The sequence below is a fragment of the Ruditapes philippinarum genome, unplaced genomic scaffold (assembly GCF_026571515.1).
Source record: "Ruditapes philippinarum isolate M1 unplaced genomic scaffold, ASM2657151v2 ctg6761_1_1_1_1, whole genome shotgun sequence".
In the NCBI taxonomy this organism is placed as follows: domain Eukaryota; kingdom Metazoa; phylum Mollusca; class Bivalvia; order Venerida; family Veneridae; genus Ruditapes; species Ruditapes philippinarum.
The window spans coordinates 44,998-66,128 of NW_026852539.1; the positions used below are offsets into that span (position 1 = coordinate 44,998).

A 21,131-nucleotide genomic window follows, 5' to 3' on the forward strand; every position below is an offset into this window, starting at 1 on the left:
GCCAATTGTTTTCTCGTTTATGGCACACACATTCTTTTACTTGGGGACCATATGCCGCTATTCATTGAATGGCACTTACGTGTCAAATTGAAGGTTCCATGATAACCGCCATATGAACACATATTCGGATGTTTCAAAAATCAAAATTGTACCAGTTCATGTTAAATGTTGAATTCTGATTAGAATATGACACTAGTAAACAAGATCAACAAGGAAAGGCGGGAGCCCAGGCTTTGTTTGTTTGTTTCACTTTACGCCTTTTCCCATCAGTATTTCAGTCATATAGGCGGGTAGTTTCCTAACCATCGTTCCTGAAGAGATACACCAGTACTAGACTACCTTCCTCCGTGCTAAACTACCAAAGCATCTCCCGGGGATCGAACCCACGCAAGAGAGGAAACTGGATTAGAAGTCATCGACTCTAACCCCTCGACCACGGAGGCGGTTAAGAAGCCCAGGCGGATCCCAAACATAAACAAGACAGGACACAAGACAGAGCACGGACAGGTTAATCACTTAAATAATAAATAATTTGTAACTGATAAGGAATTCAAAGAAAACAAATAAATGATTGAATAATAGGCCCATAAAAGCCGGTTCTAGGGGGCGTGGACGGTAGTTTGCACTTGACAGTATCACAGACGCTTGGAGGTCAGATCCTGCCCCCCCCCCCAACGTGATACGCCCCTGTAAACACCTCTACCAAAACTATTTTAATATTTAAACACGAATGGTACTTCTATTACAGCGATAAAAATGGTTTTCAATTTTTTTTTACATATATGAAAAAATACCGTATACCATCAAGTCTTAATAAAGTAAAGATTGCAGACTCCAAAATGTAACACGATAACCCTTGTATAATAAAACCTTTATAAATCATTATTAAATGAACCTTACCGTGACTTTTCCGGTGTAAATCAATAGAAAATAGAAGTATCTCCTATTGGTGATATTGGTGTCTATGCAGCTACTTACTCGTTAAAATATAATCTTTTAACTGATGAAGAAAACCGTATGCCTATTCGGAACCAAATCAAGGAACAGAGGGAAATATTTGATGAAATATTAAGATGGTGTAGAGAATACTTCCACAATAAAAAGCGGGTAGCCCAATCCCACTATCTCACTTGTTTGTCAAAGGAGGTGCAGGGACAGGCAGGAGCTACTTGATTCGCGCAATTAATGACACAACAAAAAGAAAGTTGCAGAGAGATGAAGATTTTTCCTCAGATTGTACTGTGTTACTTAAAACACCTACAGGTACAGTTGCCTTTAATATAGATATGTAGATGGCATGACAATTCACTTCTCACTCAATTTCCCTATTTAGCAGCAAAGCGGGGGTGAGGGAGGCGAATATATACCATTATCACAGGGAAAATTGCATGACTTACGATGTAAACTGAGTTATTTGACAATCCTAATAATAGATGAGATGCAGAGTGCCAAGGACTTGTACCATATTCATGGTAGACTTTGTGATATCAAGGGCACATGATGTCCATGTACCTACTTCTCCTAACATTTTGGGATTCATACCAGCTTCCACCAGTGGCAGCAAAACCGGTGTTTTCATTACATGAAAATGCTTTATCAATATTTAGCTGGTTATTATGTTGAATTTGCGAAAAAAAGAGTACAATCGCATACTGAAAAAGACATAAAGGCACTAGAAAGTAGAATTGTTCACACAGGTGACTCAGACTATCAGCACGATGTCCTGCATGTGTTCCCTTCAAATGAAGTGATTGATAGCCATAATGCCAAAAAATTGTTTCATTGAACATGCCATTTGTAACATTTACTGCAGTCGATATTAAATCTGACAATAGTCCCTGAAACCCTAAAATAGATAAATACAGAATCCCTAAAGAAAGCCCAACACGGCAAAATTGAAAATGTTGCAGACTCGGTTTGATTGAGCCTGTTCATGGACGGTACTGGAAAATGCAAGTTACCGTCCACGCCCCCTAGCACCGGCTTAAGCAGAATTCAACATTTAAACGTGAAATAGTAAAATTTTGAATTTAGAAACTTCAAGGATCGAAAATATAACATCATTGATTAAATGTACGGGGAGACTTTTTACAGCCGCCACACGGCACAAATAACACGGATGTGATCATAAAATAGATAAATACAGAATCCCTAAAGAAAGCCCAACACGGCAAAATTGAAAATGTTGCAGGCTCGGTTTGATTGAGCCTGTTCATGGACGGTACTGGAAAATGCAAGTTACCGTCCACGCCCCCAAGCACCGGCTTAAGCAGAATTCAACATCTCCTAAATCTCCCTTAAAACCAATCGACAGGTTAATCATTAAAATGATAAATAATTGGCGGCGTTCAAAGTACGCAAGTCGTGTTACATTTCTCGGTGATCTCATTATAAAAAGAAGATCAGAGCAAGCAAATACAGTACTCATGCACTTCATAAGATAAACAAAATAAAGGTTAGTAATTTCACAAAACGCAGTCATCAAATTTTCTTTCTATTGTGCTTCAGAATGTGCAATCAGTTTTAAAACATGTGCAGGATATAAGTACCAATAACGACTTTAGTCACTGGCTCTTGTTGCTGGATCGTGTAGGGGGTTGCGGTCATTGAACACCGCCTTTCCATGTTGGTCTTCTTTATCATATTTTAACTAAGCTGATCTACTTTGTTTAACTGAAACATGGCTTAAGAGACACAAAACACCAGAGATACAAGGTATGCGTCCATTTTTACAGGACAGATCACATAAACGAGCTGGAGGTATTCTTGCCTATGTAAACACCAACTTTCAACCGCCTCAAAGCTTCAATATCAGTACATGCTGACCTTTTGGTAAAGATTGCAATTTGCCAGCACACACTGCATCTCATGTTAGTTTACTGTGCACCAGATGGTCATAAGAATGCAATAATCAGTTATATAGATGTAATGATAACTCATATTACACCTGATCAGCGCCTGATCATTTTTGGGGACTTCAAACATGTTACTTTCCAAATTAAATCTCACACAACATAGTGGACTCTCCAACCTGCAAGACTGGTTCTACTTTTGACCAATATGGGTTTACTGTCACCTGTAAATAAGATTCCCAGGTGTTATGTTTAATTTCATTGTTTTTGTATGTGAACTTAGTGCTAGACAATTTGCCACTTTTACAAAATGTTATAATATTAGTTTTTTTTTAAGATTGATACATAGTCCATAGGAATCACTATACTGTGAGAGTTTATCTATGCAATTTTGAAGTCCTCTTTCACTAGTGGACAATAACAGAAGACAACAGCATATAAGAGACAGCCTAATAACGTATTACCAAATAACACTTTGGCAAGTCATTTAAAAATAGTTTAAACAAATTTGGACTTGGATTGTCACCCTGTTTCACACCGACTTGAGGTTTAAACCCTTCTGTTAGAGAATCATGTAATCGGACATGCATAAAATTGCTACTATACATATCTTTTATGTCCTTATAAAAGGGTTCAGATATTCCTACATCACAAAGTTTGTAAAATAGTATAGAATGCATTACAGTATCAAATGCTTTCGCAAAGTCAACAAAACATGCAAAAAGTTTAGACCCATTACTTACATATTTCTCAATCAATGTCCGCAATACTAACATATGCTCAGATGCTCTGGTTTTCGGCTAAAAACCTATTTGTGCTTTGTGAATAATATTGATTTTATCAAGATATTTTGTAACCTTTCATTTAAAATACTATTAAAAGGTTTTGACAAACAGTCAACATGGCATAATACAGATAACACGGTATTTATCAGGGTCATTTGGATCATTGCCTTTGTATAGGGGTTTGATATAACCTACTTTTCTCTGAGAACGGTAGAATCCTGTAGTTAGAATTGTATCAAATAACTTAATAAACCCTGGCATTGGAGTTGTATGTCCGCATTTAATCATTTCATTAGTTATTACATCTAAGCCAGAGGATTTTTTTATCATTTTTTAATAGCTGTGCGTATTTCCTTTTCAGTGATTTTAAAATCCAGATCAGTACATACTGAATACTCTCTTTTTCATGCAGACAGACATTGTTCATAAAACAAATTTCTGCCATTTAATTCATCTTTTATACTAACTAGAACTCCGCGAGTCGGATGTGTCGCCTTGTGAACAATATAGTTTAGGAGAAATGGCCAGGACAAAAATGAAATATAAAAACTAACAAATGGCAATACCTCAAAACTCAAAAAATAATAAGTGCAGAGCAGCAGTTTCTGTGCATTGCACTTCTTATCAATAAGATCTATCATTCTATGAAGTTTCAAGTCCATATCTTTTTTTAAATTTATGAGAAATAGTCTGGACAAAAATAAAGTTTGAAAATTGATAAAGGGTAATAACTCACAAATAAGAAGTGCAGAGTACTGGTTCTTGTATACTGCACTTTTTCTTTATGAGATCTATCATCCTATGAAGTTTCATGTCCATAGCTTTCATACTTGATGAGAAATGACCAGGACAAAAATAAAGTATGAAAATTAACAAAGAGCAATAACTCACAAAATAAGAAATGCAGAGTACCTGTTCTTGTATACTGCACTTTTTCTTAATAAGATCTATCATCCTATGAAGTTTCAAGTCCATAGCTTTTATACTTTCGGAGAAATGGCCTATACAAAAATTAAGTATGAAAATTAACAAAGGGGTATAACTCAAAAATAAGAAGTGCAAAGTACCTGTTCTTGTGCACTGCATTTCTTCTTAATGAGATTTATCCTCCGGTGAAGATTCAAGTCCATGGCTTTTATACATTAGGAGAAATGACCCTGACAAAAATAAAGTATGAAAATTAACAAAGGGCAATAACTCAAAAATTAAGAAGTGCAGAGTACTGGTTCTTGTGCACTGCACTTCTTTTTAATGAGATCTATCATCCTATGAAGTTTCAAGTCCATAGCTTTTTTAGTTGAAGAGAAATGGCCCGGACAAATTTTTTTTTAAAGTATGAAAATTAACAAAGGGCAATAACTCAAAAATTAAGAACTGCAGAGTACCGGTCCTTATGCACTGCACTTCGGGTTATTGAAAAAGCATGCATACCAAGTTTGAAGTCAATCAGACTTATAGTGACCGAGTTATGCTCCGGACAAGCTTTAGGGGACGCCGACAACGACGCCGCCGACACCGCCGACAAAAGTAACCCCTAAATGTCGCCTTTTCAAGGCAACACAAAAAGTGTTGAAAAATGCTTAACCCATCTATCTGAAGATATTTTAGTCAATATGAGGTAAAAGGTTAAACAGTTTGCAACTTCCTTTAACATAATATCTTTATGCTGATTTAATCGTACAAGACGTATGCTGCGGACAGATTTTAAATGCTAAATCATGTGATGTTAACAGATGTTCTAAATACCTGTATTCGAAGTGGTTCCCGAGAAATACGTCATTCGAGGTCTCACGTAGCTCCTTTGAAATAGTGCCATGGCCGATATCAATTGGATTAATTGATTGATATGCAATTTATTTACATTATTTTGTTATGCTCCCCGACAAATTTCGGGGGAGCATATAGTCGGCGCCTTGTCCGTCTGTCCGTCTGTCCGTCCGTTTTCTTGTCCGTAGCATAACTTGAAAACCCTTGGAGATAATTTGTTTAAACTTCATACAGTGGTAGAGGGCATTGAGGGGGAGTGCAGTGTCAAAGAACCATAACTCTATTTTGCCCGGTTTTTGAATTAACTCCCCTTATAGAAAAATCTTGTCCCAAAGGTGCCCGTCGCGTGACCTGGACCCCCACCCCCAACCCCACACTACAACCCCCCATATTTTCAAAAATAAAAAAATGATCATCTGAAACCTGTAAAACACTATCCAATATGCATATAACAACCAAATTAATAGTTTCCAACAAAAATATAAAATTATATTGTTAATTTATTAGAAGGTATTCATCTCTCAGGCATTCTCAATGGGAAAAAACTAATGTCATTGCTTGTAACGTCAATTTCTCATACAAACATCGGTCAATTTCCAAAATTTTGGTGACAGGTTACGTGGAACGAATGTCTCTGCCTCGAAAATCATTCGTTTTCCACGAGGTTTATTTTATACCTGCAATATGACGCCTCAAATTTGACATTTGTGTTGGTCGGAAGATTCCTGGCTGGAAACTCCGCTGTCTATACACAGGCCTAAAATACGTAATATTCGCCGTTCAGCACCAAAGTTGCACTAGATTCATAAGAAATACATTAAATCAATACACTTACATGTAAAAAGGATAGCCTTTCAGACAACAGTTCAGAGAAACAACGATTTTCCTCTCCACCGTGTAAATCACAACATCTATGCAGCCATATTTCGAAGGGAATGCGCACGCATCATATTTGTAAACGCGTCTCCGATTGGTCACTTCTGGGGGCTCGCCTCTGGTGCCCGGCTTCCAACAGTGAAGTACCTGAAAGTCAGAAACCAAAACAGCGCCATATGTCAAATGTTGTGTAATCTTCATTCGCATGTTTTCGTACACAGTTCTTTAATAAAGGAAAAAGATGGCATTAAATAGTGAGCAATTAGCGGCAGTTGATTGTATTTCAAGTGGACACAATCTTTTATTATTGGGAGCCGCAGGAACGGGTAAAACATTTCTAATAAAACACATTTGTAAAACATTAAAGTCTCAAAACAAAGTGGTTGCAGTTACGGCCACCACTGGAATCGCATGCTGTCTGTATGACTCAGCACAAACAATACACAGGTGGTCGGGCATTGGGGACGGAAGGTTTCATTTTAAAGAAATAAGACAAGTTATCAAGAACAATGTCAAATTTGCAGACGTGAGAAAGAAAATAAAAAACACAGATGTTCTTATTATAGATGAGTGTTCGATGTTGAGTAAGAACTTTTTTGAATGCATTAATGAAGTTTGTAAACTGAAGGACGAGAATCAACATTTTGGTGGCATCCAGCTACTGCTGTCTGGTGATTTTAGACAGTTGCCACCAGTACCAAATCCATTATTATGGTGAGCAGGGGATTTTTGCTTTGAAAGCAATTTGTTTTCGAAAGTGCTGCCACATAGAATAACCCTCACAACAGTATTAAGGCAATCTGACACTGAACTTATACATGCTATACATGAAGTTTCAATCGGAAATGTATCAGCGGAAACTGCATTGTTTATTGAAAGTTTACAGAGACCTTTAGAAAAAGATGACAATTGCATTAAACTGTTTTCAAGAAATGAGCAAGTTGATGATTACAATAGGCAGTGTATAGTGTGGATTTTCCCGGTGAGTTATATGAATACAAATCAACTGATGAAGGGGATCGCAAATTCTTAAACAAAATACTTGCACCGCAAACTCTTTGGCTTAAGAAAGGGGCACCTGTCATGTTGCTACGTAATCTTTCTGACAAGTTAGTGAATGGTCTACGGGGAACAGTCGTTGATATCACTGAAAGTGGTCCAGTTGTGGAATTCCCATCATTGAATATGAAAATGCCAATGGAGAAAATCACATTTTCAGGTAAACAACTCAATTTTCCTATTTGTTGTTGAACTCCTGAATTTATAAGTGTTTAAAGGCTAAAAATGGTATGAAAATGGATATCTTAAAGTATTTAATTGCAAATTAGTTTAATTCTGTGAAGTGCTGCAATTTGTTTCACAATATATTGACTGAATTAAAACTAATTATGCTTTTATCATTTCAGTTTTCAGTCCTCCCATGAATACTGATGTTGCTGTTAGAGTTCAGTATCCAATCAAGCTCAGTTTTGCCATGAGTATACACAAATCACAGGGCCTAACACTTGACTGGTAATTTCTTTTGACTATTAATGGTTCTATTTTTTACATTGAAAGTGAAGTTCAATGAACCTATACACAGTGATAAAATCAAAAAATCATTATATTTCAAGTCATTTGTTGCTTTCCTTTAGTATGTTTTCCAGCTGTTACTTTTTAATAAACAGATATAATATCAACAAAACTACAATTTGCAAATGTAATTGGACAATGTTTTGTCTTGGCACAAAAACACATTCATGGTTATCTTTCAAACCAGATTAAAGAGAATTCCAAAATAAGGATTTAAATAGATGAAATATTTAAGTCTGAATTCAGAAGGCAGTGTGTTAAGAAAATTATTGTGGCATTGTTTTGTTTCAATATTGCAAATTGTAGATTAAATCTTTTAATTTATCACAGTCTGGAAGTTGATTGTCGTCACATATTTAAGCCAGGACAACTTGGCGTTGCACTTGGAAGAGCTCGAGAAACCAGGGGCTTAAGAGTTATCCACTTCAACCCTCAACTAAGTGTAATTCAACAACCACAAGTTGTAAGACAGTTCCTGAGTGAGTCCTCTATGGAACCAGTGGAAGACATTAGTTGTTGCAGATCAAATATAAATAGGTAAAAACAAAATTTATAAATTACCTGTAAGTTATGACTGTGGCACATAAACTGTGTTCATCTGCTTTTCATCTGATTTTATATACTTCAGAACAGTTTTCACTTTCTGCTTTTTTCTGGGTGCTTCCGAGGGATGTCCTTTTCAGATTTTCAAATCTGACACAAATGTTGAATAGTTCAAGAACAAATTCTGACATGTGGAATTTTCACTGTTTTAAAAGTTCTGTACACTTTACATTCTAATTACTTTTATTTTACTGTATGCACTGTTATCTTCTGATTTTCTTTTTGTTGTTTTGTATTGTTTCAAAGAAAAGTCATATGGAAGAGCAGCAGCACGATTTTTTACCGGCATTTGCTTTCTGGGACACTACTTTTTGTCCAAGAACAATACTGTTTAAGGCCCTTCGATACTGTAGTGCATTTGGATTTGCGTTTGCCCCGTGGTATGTTGATCTTTGCTGGTTAAAGGTTTTTCAAACACATCTGATTTATTAGGCGGATTTTTAGTAAACTTAATTTTTATTTTTAGAACAACATATTTACACATTGAATAAAACGCCTACCTATGCATGACTGTAGTCTCAGGATTTAGTGGGACAAATTTGCCCTAATAAATTGATTCTGTAAATTTCACCAAAGAACTTTGTAATAAATTTTCCATCAAAAAAACTTAATTATTATTTGAAAAGAGATAAATTTGTTTCTAGGATCTAAATTCTATTTCTATTTCATTTACAGTTTTACATAAATTTTTAAGCCTGAGTTTCTAAGCATCTCGTGCCTCGCACGATTATCCATTCTGTTTTTGAGGCCTAAAAATCCAAACAAACAAAAAAAAGTTGACAATATTCGTTTGCCCCTGTCCTTTGTTTTAACTGAAGCCTTATTTAGAGCACTAGTTTTCCAGTTTGCAAACCACTGGGCTACAAGGGAAAGTTCCTCCAATCTTGGGTCATCCGCAGTTTTTACAGGGCGCATATCCTTAAATATGTTTATCATTTTTGAGGTCATTTTAAGAATTTCAATCACGCCATTCAAAACACATCCCTTTTCTCCAAGATATTTCTGATATTGCATCATTAAATTCAGCATTTCTGAATCAAGGACATCTTCTGCTAGATGGTTCCTCATTTTTTGTTGGTTAGATGGATACAGGTGCTCATTAGTAAATTTTCTATGAACTTGCAGAGCATTAGTTGTGTCCCATTTACAGCAGTCAATGAACATTTGCCATTGTATTGTATGTGAAGTTTCTAAAGTAAGGAGTCTAGTTGAAGATTTTGATGTTCCACTTTTAATGATATTGTTTCGTATTTTTTTATAACATGTTTAGAGTCCATCATAAAAATCATGTTGGCAAAGTTACAAGGGCACTGAGTAGTGTATGTAGTACTGGCGCCAATATTAATGTGCATAAATGTCCTGTTGCACTGTGCCCAATCCATACAGGTATAAACTGTGTTGAAACCAAACATTCTCAGGCGGTCGACAGCTTCCCAGAACAAAGGATAAAGCCCATATGCTTGGATACCATCTGAGATGAAATGGGAAATAGGAAATCTAAATCCTGTGACTCCAAAAAAGACCAGCTGCAATGCATGTGTACCCAGCACTTTCTCATTTTTTCCTTTCCTCATAATGTTACTTAAATTTCCCTCCTCCCCAACATCCATGAAACCAGTTAATTCAACTATGTCCCCATTCTTACATATTTGGATGTCTGACTGAATGGACATTTCATCAATTATTAGCCCTCCTGTATATCCTTCAATTGGAATGTCTTTTCTCTTAGCTTCTTCATACATCCATGAGAACACACTGTCATCAAAACCTACTTCGTGCTTCACACGACTCTTATACTGAATCAGTGTTGATCGGGATGGGAGGACAAGATACTGTGTTGCTCGAAATGCTTCGTATGAGTGGGGACTCCTACAGAACCACTGTAAACAAACTGAGATCATTCCTTGAGTCCATCTTCTACCCCGTGGATCTCTGCTAGCATTTTGAGCCTGGCTTAGTACAAGTTCCACCATCTCGTCGGTTGCTCCAGGGATCATTTTATTTACATCATCCTTTGAAACGGCTGATCCTGATACTTTATTATGAATATTGTTATTTATGTTAGATTTAACATCAGACTTACTGGAAATAGGGGTATTGTTTTCTTTCTCAGAACCATCTTTTGGTGTTGTACAATTAAAAATCATTTTTTGGCATTTAACACATGTGCCCATTGAATTCATGGGAACTACTCTGTTGCATACTACTGATTTTAATCGTTTACCTTGTATGTCTTCAGATTGCCATGTATCTAGAATGTGATATCTAGTCATAATCACATTTTTTTGAAAGTTCTACACCTACACACAAGGTTATTTTACGTGCAGCATTTACAACAAGGTCAATTCCATTTTGGTCTCCAGAAAATGTACTGGAGATATATAATTTTTGTAGGTCAATAGATACCCCGCTTACTTCTAAAGCCCACTCTCCATTGTCAAAAAATGTTATTACTTTCACTATTCTGTTCCCATTACTAGTGCAGTGGCTGTCTATGGTACACTTAATACTTTTCTCATGCTCATCAGTCACTGTAACATCATTTGCAAGGAATCCCTTTATTTCCTTAATAGTGATAGATTTCACAGGCATAAAACTTTCTATGGGTAGAAGAGTGATTCCATGGTAGGTTGTAACTTTGATATTAGTGTTCCAGTTTTTCTTTCCTTTCTAGCATTTGGAAATACCTTTAAAATATGACCAAGAAACACCATTTTTGGTACCTTTAAGTCAAACACCACTTTCTACCATTTTCAAATTTCAAACGGATTGTGTACAACTTGTTCACTTCCACAAAGCCATTAGGCTCTTCCTTTACTCTTGGAGCAACCTGAAAATAATATCATACTTTTTTAATTTCTGCTAAATGCCATGAAGGTTTTCTTCAAATATAGAGTTTCCTAAATTTTGTTTTAAATCATCCTAAAGAAATTACTGAGATTCTGAAATAATCAACAAAATTATTGTATCACACAATACTAATAAACATTTCATTTCTAGTTTGTATATAAAGGAATGAAAAGTTTAAGATGTAACAGTTAATCATGAAATTATTTCTTATAATCACTCAAGAATAAATTGAAATATTGTGTCCAGCAGAGTATTTATTTAAGTACATGTATTTGATTTACATAAAGTTACTTGCAATTAAAAGTATTGATAAAGACTACAAATCACCTTTTCTATACAACATGCATTATCTATGTACTCTAAAGTATCTAAACAGCTGCTATTCAGTAGTCAGAAGCCAGTCTATTTTATATTTTATCAATTGACCCCTCCTGTGAATACCCCTCATTTTATTATACCCCCACCACAAAATGTGGGGGGCTATAAATGCTTCGCTTTGTCGCGTCGGTCGGTCGGTCAGTCGGTCGGTCGGTCGGTCCGTCCGTCTCCATTTTCGTGTCCGCTCTATAACTCCTATACCACTTGAAGGATTTTCTTCAAACTTGGCTCAAATGTTCACCTCAGCAAGGGGATGTGCAGAACCCATGTTGCCCATGTGTCAGCTCAAGGTCAAGGTCACAATTGAAGGTCAAATATCAAACACAATCATATATTAGACAGTATGTCGTGTCCGCTCCGTAGGTCCTACAATAATTGAAAGATTTTCTTCAAACTTGGCTAAAATGTTCACCTCAACAAGGGGATGTGCAGAACTCATGTTGCCCATGTGTCATTTTAAGGTCAAGGCCACAATTGAAGGTCAAATATCAAACAATCAAATATTATACAGTATGTCCTGTCCGCTTTGTGAGTCCTACACTAATTGAAAGATTTTTCTTCAAACTTGGCTCAAATGTTCATCTCAACAATGGGATGTGCAGAACCCATGTTGCCGATGTGTCAGGTCAAGGTCACAATTGAAGGTCAAATATCAAACAATCAAATATTAGACAGTATGTCCTGTCCGCTCTGTGAGTCCTACACTTATGGAAAGATTTTCTTCAAACTTGGCTCAAATGTTCACCTCAACAAGCTTATGTGCAGAACCCATGTCACTCTTTTGCCGGCTTCAGGTCAAGGTCACACTTGAAGGTCAAAAATTGACTTAGAAAATGTTCTTTAATTTTAACATATATCTGAATATTTCTGAATCTAGGAAAGGTATTTGCTTGAAACTTAAAATAAGTGTCACAATTAAGATATGCTGGTCAAGTTTCATAACTCTGTATTGCATTTTAACAAAGTTATGCCCCTTTTTAATCTTCAAATTTACATACAATAACAGATTAGACAATATGTTGTGTCCGCTCTATAAATCCTAAACTAATGGAAGAATTTTCTTCAAACTTTTCTCAAATGTTCACCTAAACAAGGTTATGTGCAGAATCTATGTCACCTTTGTGCAGACTAAAGGTCAAGGTCAGACTTGAAGGTCAAAAATTGACTTAGAAAATGTTCTTAGATTAAAACATGTTCTTGAATATTTCGGAAACTAGCATAGGTATTTGCTTGAAACTTAAAAGATATATGAGGTGTCACAATTACAATATGCAGGTCAAGTTTCATAACTCTGTATTGGATTTTGACAAAGTTATGCCCCTTTTTAAGTCTTTAAATTTACATACAATCAATACTAGACAATATGTTGTGTCCGCTCTATAAATTCTATACTAATGGAAGGATTTTCTTCAAACTTTACTCAAATGTTCACTCCAATTGGGTGATGTGCAGAACCCATCTTACCCTTGTGCCAGCTGAAGGTCAAGGCCACACTTGAAGGTCAAAAATTGACTTATAAAAAGTTTAGTATATTAGGAAAATGAAAGGTTATTTGTAACTGTTTCGAACATGATTTGATAATAAATATTTTTACTATTACCTGTACAATTAGTTTTTTTTTCACCAGAGATAATTTCTTTTTATGTATTTGTGTCACTTAAGTTATTCTCTTAACCACCTTTCCAAGTTGTCTTCTGTCAAGGACATTGGTGGGGGTATGAATCGCATTCAGCGATAGTTCTAGTTTCAATTGTATCATATAAGTTTAATTCAGTAGTGATTTTCTATTACATAGACTGGCTCAAGTCTAACTGTGTTGTTAAAAGAAAGAGTTTGGTCAGTAAAAATATGCAAAGGAAATACAGTCAAACCTATACGAAAGACCACCTCTGAATAAAAACCACCACTAATAAACCTGTCTTGAAAGGCCACTATTTTCTCTTCCAATTTGACAAAAAATAGTGTTAATAAACATGTGTTAGGTACACTTCCTTAACACATTTTTAATTTCCCAATGATTGTTTATAGACAGGTTTGACTGTACCATAGGGTACATTTAAAAGCGTGTATGCCTGGATGTAGAAATAAAATTCTAAAGAAGATATAGGATGGAACAAATGAAATAAGTGATTACATGAAGTACATTGTATATATAACTTATTCATTCAAGTGATACCTTTCATCTTAAGTTTTTCTTCTTTCACATAATGGTTAATTTTCTGAATTCATAGGCATGCAGATAAAAACAATATAATATTAACTGTTTTACAGTTTTTAATTATGTAATCTCTCGTCATTTACCAAATCAAGTTGTTGAAATAGACAAACAGTGCTTTTGATTTGACAATAAGCTTATTTAAGGGGTAATAACTTTTCAACCACACTATAGAATGAATACCAAAGCTGTTGAATTTAAATCATCAAAATCTTATTTTGTAGTACAGTTATACTGCATGAAAGTGCCAACTTAAGTTTTTCTTTTGAGTAGGTATTTCTTTAATAAATGGATAACCTAAAGAATATATAGACTATGCTTTACTTATAAAATCTTAACAGGTAAACATGAATCCATATAAAAATAGAAGCAGAAATGAAATTGAAAATAATCATGATAAACATTTTTACTGTGTAGGTGTGTACACACTGGGTCATTGCACTGGTCAGGTGAAAACAGACAGATCATTGACCAATTTATGAGAAATGTATTGAAATAGTTTAAAGCCCGGTGCTTTATTTACATTCTAAATCTTTTGACTTTCTTAAAAAAATATCTTGTGTCTAATTGAATCAGAGACTTGTCACATGTTTGCTAGTCTGTGACTCTACCATCACCATAAAAGCAAGCTCTATTATAATAATAGTGAGACTGTACAAGCTCAGTAATAAATAGCTCAGCCTATAATACACCATCTTCAGAAATGATCCATTTACTTAACCATTAGCCTGCTATAACCAAGTGATTCTGCCTTTGTAGTGCAGACCAAGATCAGTCTGCACATCTGTGCAGTCTGATCATGGTCTGTACTGTTTGCTATTCAGTCAGTAAATTTTCAGTGAACACCCCTTTCAATGATAAGTGGTACTGCCCAAATTGAATGATGAAACAGTCTATTAAAGAAATTTAGCATGGTAAAGGTTAATAAATGATGATTTAATAAGTAAAGATATGTACTTGTCATGTCTCCAACTTTTCAAATGTGTGACTGTTCCTTGAAGAATAACTTCAGATAATACATTATCACATTCATTTTTTTTTGTGCTTAAGTTATGAAATAGTTTTTGTGAAATAGCTGGTAAAACTGTTCAAAAATATTGTTTAATAAAAGTAATAGTAGCATTTTTATCATTTTGCTTTTATGAAATTCATTGCCACCTCATGACACAGTTTTATTACATGCAATTCTTTGGTCAATTTCAGAGAGCAACAGTTGACAGACACAGATCTCGCACTATTTACTGTAGAGGATTTAATGGCCTTAGATTCTATGCAGGCTGACACGGAGTTATATGATCAGCAACCAACCATAGAAGAATTTGACAGTGAATTTGATGAAATTATTTCATTAATAACAGAATTACAAAATGAGTCAGTCAATCTTCCTACTGATTTAAATATGGAAACAATTCTGAATAATATTGAATGTAAAACTGTGAAAACACCAATGCAGTACAATAGTAACAAGATACTGAAAGAGATAGACCAACATAAATACATCCAGTTCTGCAAGAATGAATATTGTAAATTGTCATCTTTCATTGAAGATTTAAAGATTAACCCGGCAGAACCTGTGTCAGCAAAAAATCTCTCTGAATTTTACAGCAAAGTACATAATTACCAAATCAGTGCTGAATTCAGAATGAACTGTTTAATGCTTTTTGAAAACACAAGCTTTGGTGAAGATCATCTGCATATCTGTTTCAATATTTCAAATGAAATAAGAAAGTATTTGTTGAAGAAGAAGGCTGAACTATTTACTGTCAGTCAGAGAACTATATCAAGGAGAGCAGTGTCAAATGCATCACATGCACGTGTACGCTATGTAGGTGGTTACTGTATTGCAAAAATAAGACATAAATATATACAGAAGAAAAGAAGCCATATGTATAAGACAGATGCATCTGGTCAAGCATTGTTTGAAGAATCTGTGCTAGCTGTCAGTATTCTAGATGGGTTAAAGCTAGATGAACATCATGTTATATCCACCACCAATGAGCCAGAATCTTTACTAGATGTTAGTAGAAGACAAAAAGGTAATAGATCACTTACCAACATTTCGGATGAACTCTTCCACTTTTTCAAAAAGCTAACAGAAATATGTTTGTCTCTATTTATTGATTAATTAATAGGTATTTTAATAGGTATGGTGGCAATTTGTTTGAACATATCAGAACTGAAATAATGGAAAAAAGTTATTTATATAATCAGTTTTGTGAGGTTGTAGACATCAGTATAAATAGAAATGAAGAGTTTGATTCAGAGACAGTTAATAAAGAGCTCAGAAACAAACAAATAAGTAATGTGTATAAGAAAATTATAAAATTGTTCTTAATGGTAATGGTCAATCAATTCAGGAAGGATATCTTGGAAAGTTTCAATATCCAAAAAAAGATGGCTCACAGGAAGCAAATCAGAGTGTCACAGACAGATAAAACAAAATCTGACAAAGGTAAGGAGAGTAAAAAAAAAAGTGCTTTAATTGAAAATGTAAGTGAGGATCTTGAACAAGCTGGGCATGTTTATAAAAGTAAAGGAAAGGGACGTAAACGAAAGACTGTAAGTGTTGAAAGAGAAGGAGAAGAAGAAAAGGCCACACGAGGAAAAAGATTAAGGCGAAAGATTGTTAGAATGGACAGTAGTTCAGATGAAGAACTTACAGAAATTGCACAGACGACTGCAGCTCACACAAAACAAAGAAAGGACAAAGATATTTCAAAATCTCCTGAGGCAGAATTTATTAACGAGGACATTGCACAGCCAAGTACATCAGGTATAAATGTAAGACCTGCACAAAGGAGTCGAAGAAACAGTACTGATAGCTCCACAGATGAAGATAAAATGAAAAAAAGAGAGGAAGTGACAGAGCTAAAAGTCACCGAAGAAACAGGTGAAGTAGGTAGTGAAAATATTGATGAAAGTGAAGATATTGATGAAAGTGAAGAAAAGTGTAAAGTTTGTGATACAGTCAATAAAGAGTTTAAAGGTGAATTCCTATGGATACAATGTGATGGCTGCAATGGCTGGCTTCATCGAGCATGTGCTGGACTTCAGCACCATATGAAGTGGAAAAAGGCAACTCGAAAGGGAGCCAAGTTTTATTGTTGTGACTGCAAATAATCAATTATTTAAAACAGTACTTGAAAACTTTAGAGCTAGCCAATATCAATTAATATTTGTAAATTTTTTATACCAAGATCACTTTAACTTTACCATTGAACTTACCAGGTTACAATCGACATTCTTGTGCTTGTGATAAAACTAGACCGATGAATATAAAAACAGTGCTTTATTTGTGTAAATACGGAAAACACGCAACTTTAAAAAATTCCGCCAACAATCAGCTGTTTACTGGTTTCCTCTTATTTGATAGTTACCGAATTCTTATTGTTGGAAGCCGGGCACCAGAGGCGAGCCCCCAGAAGTGACCAATCGGAGACGCGTTTACAAATATGATGCGTGCGCATTCCCTTCGAAATATGGCTGCATAGATGTTGTTATTTACACGGTGGAGAGGAAAATCGTTGTTTCTCTGAACTGTTGTCTGAAAGGCTATCATTTTTACATGTAAGTGTATTGATTTAATGTATTTCTTATGAATCTAGTGCAACTTTGGTGCTGAACGGCGAATATTACGTATTTTAGGCCTGTGTATAGACAGCGGAGTTTCCGGCCAGGAATCTTCCGACCAACACAAATGTCAAATTTGAGGCGTCATATTGCAGGTATAAAATAAACCTCGTGGAAAACGAATGATTTTCGAGGCAGAGACATTCGTTCCACGTAACCTGCCACCAAAATTTTGGAAATTGACCGATGATTTTATGAGAAATTGACGTTACAAGCAATGACATTAGTTTTTTCCCATTGAGAATGCCTGAGAGATGAATACCTTCTAATAAATTAACAATATAATTTTATATTTTTGTTGGAAACTATTAATTTGATTGTAATATGCATATTGGATAGTGTTTTACAGGTTTCAGATGATCATTTTTTTATTTTTGAAAATATGGGGGGTTGTAGTGTGGGGTTGGGGGGTGGGGGTCCAGGTCACGCGACGGGCACCTTTGTCTTGTCCGGGGCATAACTCTAAAACTATAAGAGATATCAACATGAAACTTTGTAGGTGAATAGATCTCAATGGGTAGATGTGCAGTGCATAAAATCAATAACTCTTTTGTCCTAATTTTGGAGTTATTGCCCTTTGTTAATTTCAACACTTTGAACTTTGTCCGGAACATAACTCTAAAACTATAAGAGATATCAAGATGAAACATTGTAGGTAGATAGATCTCATTGAGTAAAGGTGCAGTGCAAAAGAACCATAACTCTGTTAAGCCTCATTTTTGGATTATCTCCCCTTATAGAAAAAATCTTGTCTGGGGCATAACTCTAAAACTATAAGAGATATCAACATGAAACTTTGTTGGTGAATAGATCTCAATGGGTAGATGTGCAGTGCATAAGAACAATAACTCTTTTTGTCCTAATTTTGGAGTTATTGCCCTTTATTAATTTTAACACTGAACTTTGTCCGAAACATAACTCTAAAATTATAAGAGATATCAAGATGAAACATTGTAGGTAGATGTATCTCAATGGGTAGATGTGCAGTGCACGAGAATCATAACTCTGCCTTGCCTAATTCTAAAGTTATTGTCATTTGTTTATTTTTACTTTTTGAATTTGTCGGGAACATAACTCGGAAACCATAAGAGATATCAACAAGAAACTTTGTAAGTTGATAGTTAACAGTGATTAGAAGTGCAGTGGAAAGAACAGTAACTCTGCCTTTCCTAATTTTGGAATTATTGCAACTTGAACTTTTTCCAGGGACATAACTCTGAAACTACAAGAGGTGTACTTTCCTGTGTCCAAAACCTATTCGGGGAGCATCACCCGGCTCAAACCGGGCTCTTGTTTAAATAAGAGATTATGGCGATGTTGAAATGGTATTTTATCATGTATTGTCTAAGAGTTAATTAGCAATTAAAACAAGGTGTCTTCTTCTGGTAATGTTTCATAACGGGTCTGATTCAGAACTTAAATGTCGGACAGAACGGACATACTCGGTCAAGCAAGGTTTGAACACGATTCGCATACGAATGCATACGTCTTGTACGATTAAACACGAGTTTTGCTCGACTTTCCTAGGGTCAACATAGGGTCCCGCCGACATTTGTTCGAGTTATGCTCGAATAAGCACACATTCGTGTATGCTTTAATATATATTGACCCATTTTGATTGCTTGGTTTCATAAATTGAAGAAACATCTTTATGTGAATATTAGGTATATAAAGCAATGACAGATGCAACAGATGACAGGATAAGGGAATTAGAAATCATGATCAGACTGATAGACAGTGACGGGTCCCAAGCTCATCATGCTCGGCAAGGTCAGCAGGTTGGAGTGTTCGGCGGGCCTTGATGACCGCTCTTGATTTCCTACTGTACTTTGGAACCTTCTTTGGATGCATTTTAGTCTGGTTCTCTGGGTAGATCTATCAGGTGAGGTTGGCAGCAGGTAGTTATGGTTTTCGTTGTACAGTTAGTGCAGACGTAAAGGCCGTGTAAACCCGTACTATAGCGTTTCTGACATGTATGATTCGTAATGAACCGTATTGGTCGTGTGGCGATCGTATGCAACGGTGTGTGCACTCGTGTGAATCATGCCGTGATCGTGTGACAGTAGGGTGTAAAGCGGGTGTTGGATGTAGGACTTGGGGGCGCTCTCGAACGATTCCATACGATTGATATACGATATTGACACGGTTGGGCTCACTTGTAGAGTGGTCTTCAAATACGGTTGTATATACGGTCTCATGCGGTCACTTATACGATCATACACGGACATTTCATCCGTGCCAGTTTTTTTTAAACGCGGAAGCGTTTATGCCACTTATAAACTAACGAACGAGACACGTTTTTTGTTCAAGATGCAATTTCCATGTTTGCTTTAATCTGATGTGGCGTCATACCAAGATTTACACAGCACTTAATTACTGCCCTCTGTTCCAACAACGTCACGCTTCTCTCTGGCGTACACACCCCTGTCTAACAAATTTCAATAAATCATAGCGACGCCTGTGTCTTTTTTCAAATGTTCTTTAAAGGTTATGAAAGAACGTTGTCGTCATTTTCGTATTATAAAGATGCGCTCCAGAATAAGGACAATGTTTAAGTATTTTAAAATGGTAAGTAAGTTTTAACTTGTAACTGTCAATGACTTCTAATCCAGTTACCTCTCTGGCGTTGGTTCGATCCCTGGGAGATGCTTTTGTAGTTTAGCGTGGAGGAAGGTAGTCTAGTACTGGTGTAACTCTCCAGGAACGATGATTAGGAAACTACCCGCCTATATGACTGAAATACTGTTGGGAAAAGGCGTAAAGTGAAACAAACAAACACATTAAGCTGCGGCGTTAATACGGTATAGGGTTGCTATGTGATACATATACTCAACAAAATGAGAAAGAAATAAATCAAGAAAAATCACAATATATTCGTACTTGCATTAATTTCTTCTGCTTATTAGCGAAAATTCTTTATAATATCTTGATTATTATATTAAGTGATTAATAGTGTCCACGAATATATTGATCAACCCTCGTATGAGCCGTGTGCTCTGTGTGAGATGGGCTTTCAGTAGAAACATATTTCTTTTATACAGTTATGACCTCCCCTACCGATTATACCGGCGGCGATTTAAGGTTTACCCTCCGTCCGACCGGTCGTCCACAAAACTGGATCCCATGATAGCTTACAATTTATTGAAACTTGAAATATGGATAGATGATAGACTGCAGATTATGCACATTATTTTCTTAGTATCTTGAAACATTTGGTTGTTATGGCGACAAATAGACTTCAAATAATTATAGCAAATATAACAATATACTTAACAAGAGGTGTTGGTAGGACAGCAACGCTCGACTATTCTAAGTGCTTGATAGTAAAAAAGCCTTGATAATGTAAAATTTTCTAATAAGAAAAGGGTTAAATTTTTCTTTAAATCCTTTTGACAGATATCGGCCTTGGAGAGAGTCCTATTATGCTCTCAAAGAAGAGTATAAAATTTCAACTTGTTTCAATGCCATATGTCAATGGACTATGAAAATATTTGAGGTATTACGAAAACTTCAACGTAAATTCTAAGTCGAAAAAGGGGCATAATTCTGTCAAAATGCTTCATACAGTTACCTCCCCCTGTCTAAAGGTTGGGGTCATGATGG

The 21,131-nt window shown here is 35.7% G+C and overlaps 2 protein-coding genes across 2 annotated transcripts in view; both read left to right on the forward strand.

Annotated features, from left to right (window-relative positions):
- The window catches only part of LOC132716577 (uncharacterized), a 49,870-nt gene extending 33,847 nt beyond the window's left edge, over positions 1-16,023 (forward strand). The window contains exons 5-8 of the mRNA XM_060699885.1: positions 7,238-7,499; positions 7,687-7,792; positions 8,183-8,389; positions 15,102-16,023. Coding sequence (XP_060555868.1) covers positions 7,238-7,499; positions 7,687-7,792; positions 8,183-8,389; positions 15,102-16,023 — 1,497 coding nt within the window. The remainder of the gene's footprint in view (positions 1-7,237; positions 7,500-7,686; positions 7,793-8,182; positions 8,390-15,101) is intronic.
- Positions 16,024-16,292: 269 nt separating this feature from the next.
- Positions 16,293-19,330, forward strand: LOC132716532 (uncharacterized). Its single transcript, XM_060699831.1, has 2 exons — positions 16,293-16,973; positions 19,193-19,330. The coding sequence occupies exons 1-2, from the start codon at positions 16,293-16,295 to the stop codon at positions 19,328-19,330; spliced, it is 819 nt and encodes a 272-aa protein (XP_060555814.1).
- Positions 19,331-21,131: the final 1,801 nt, after the last annotated feature.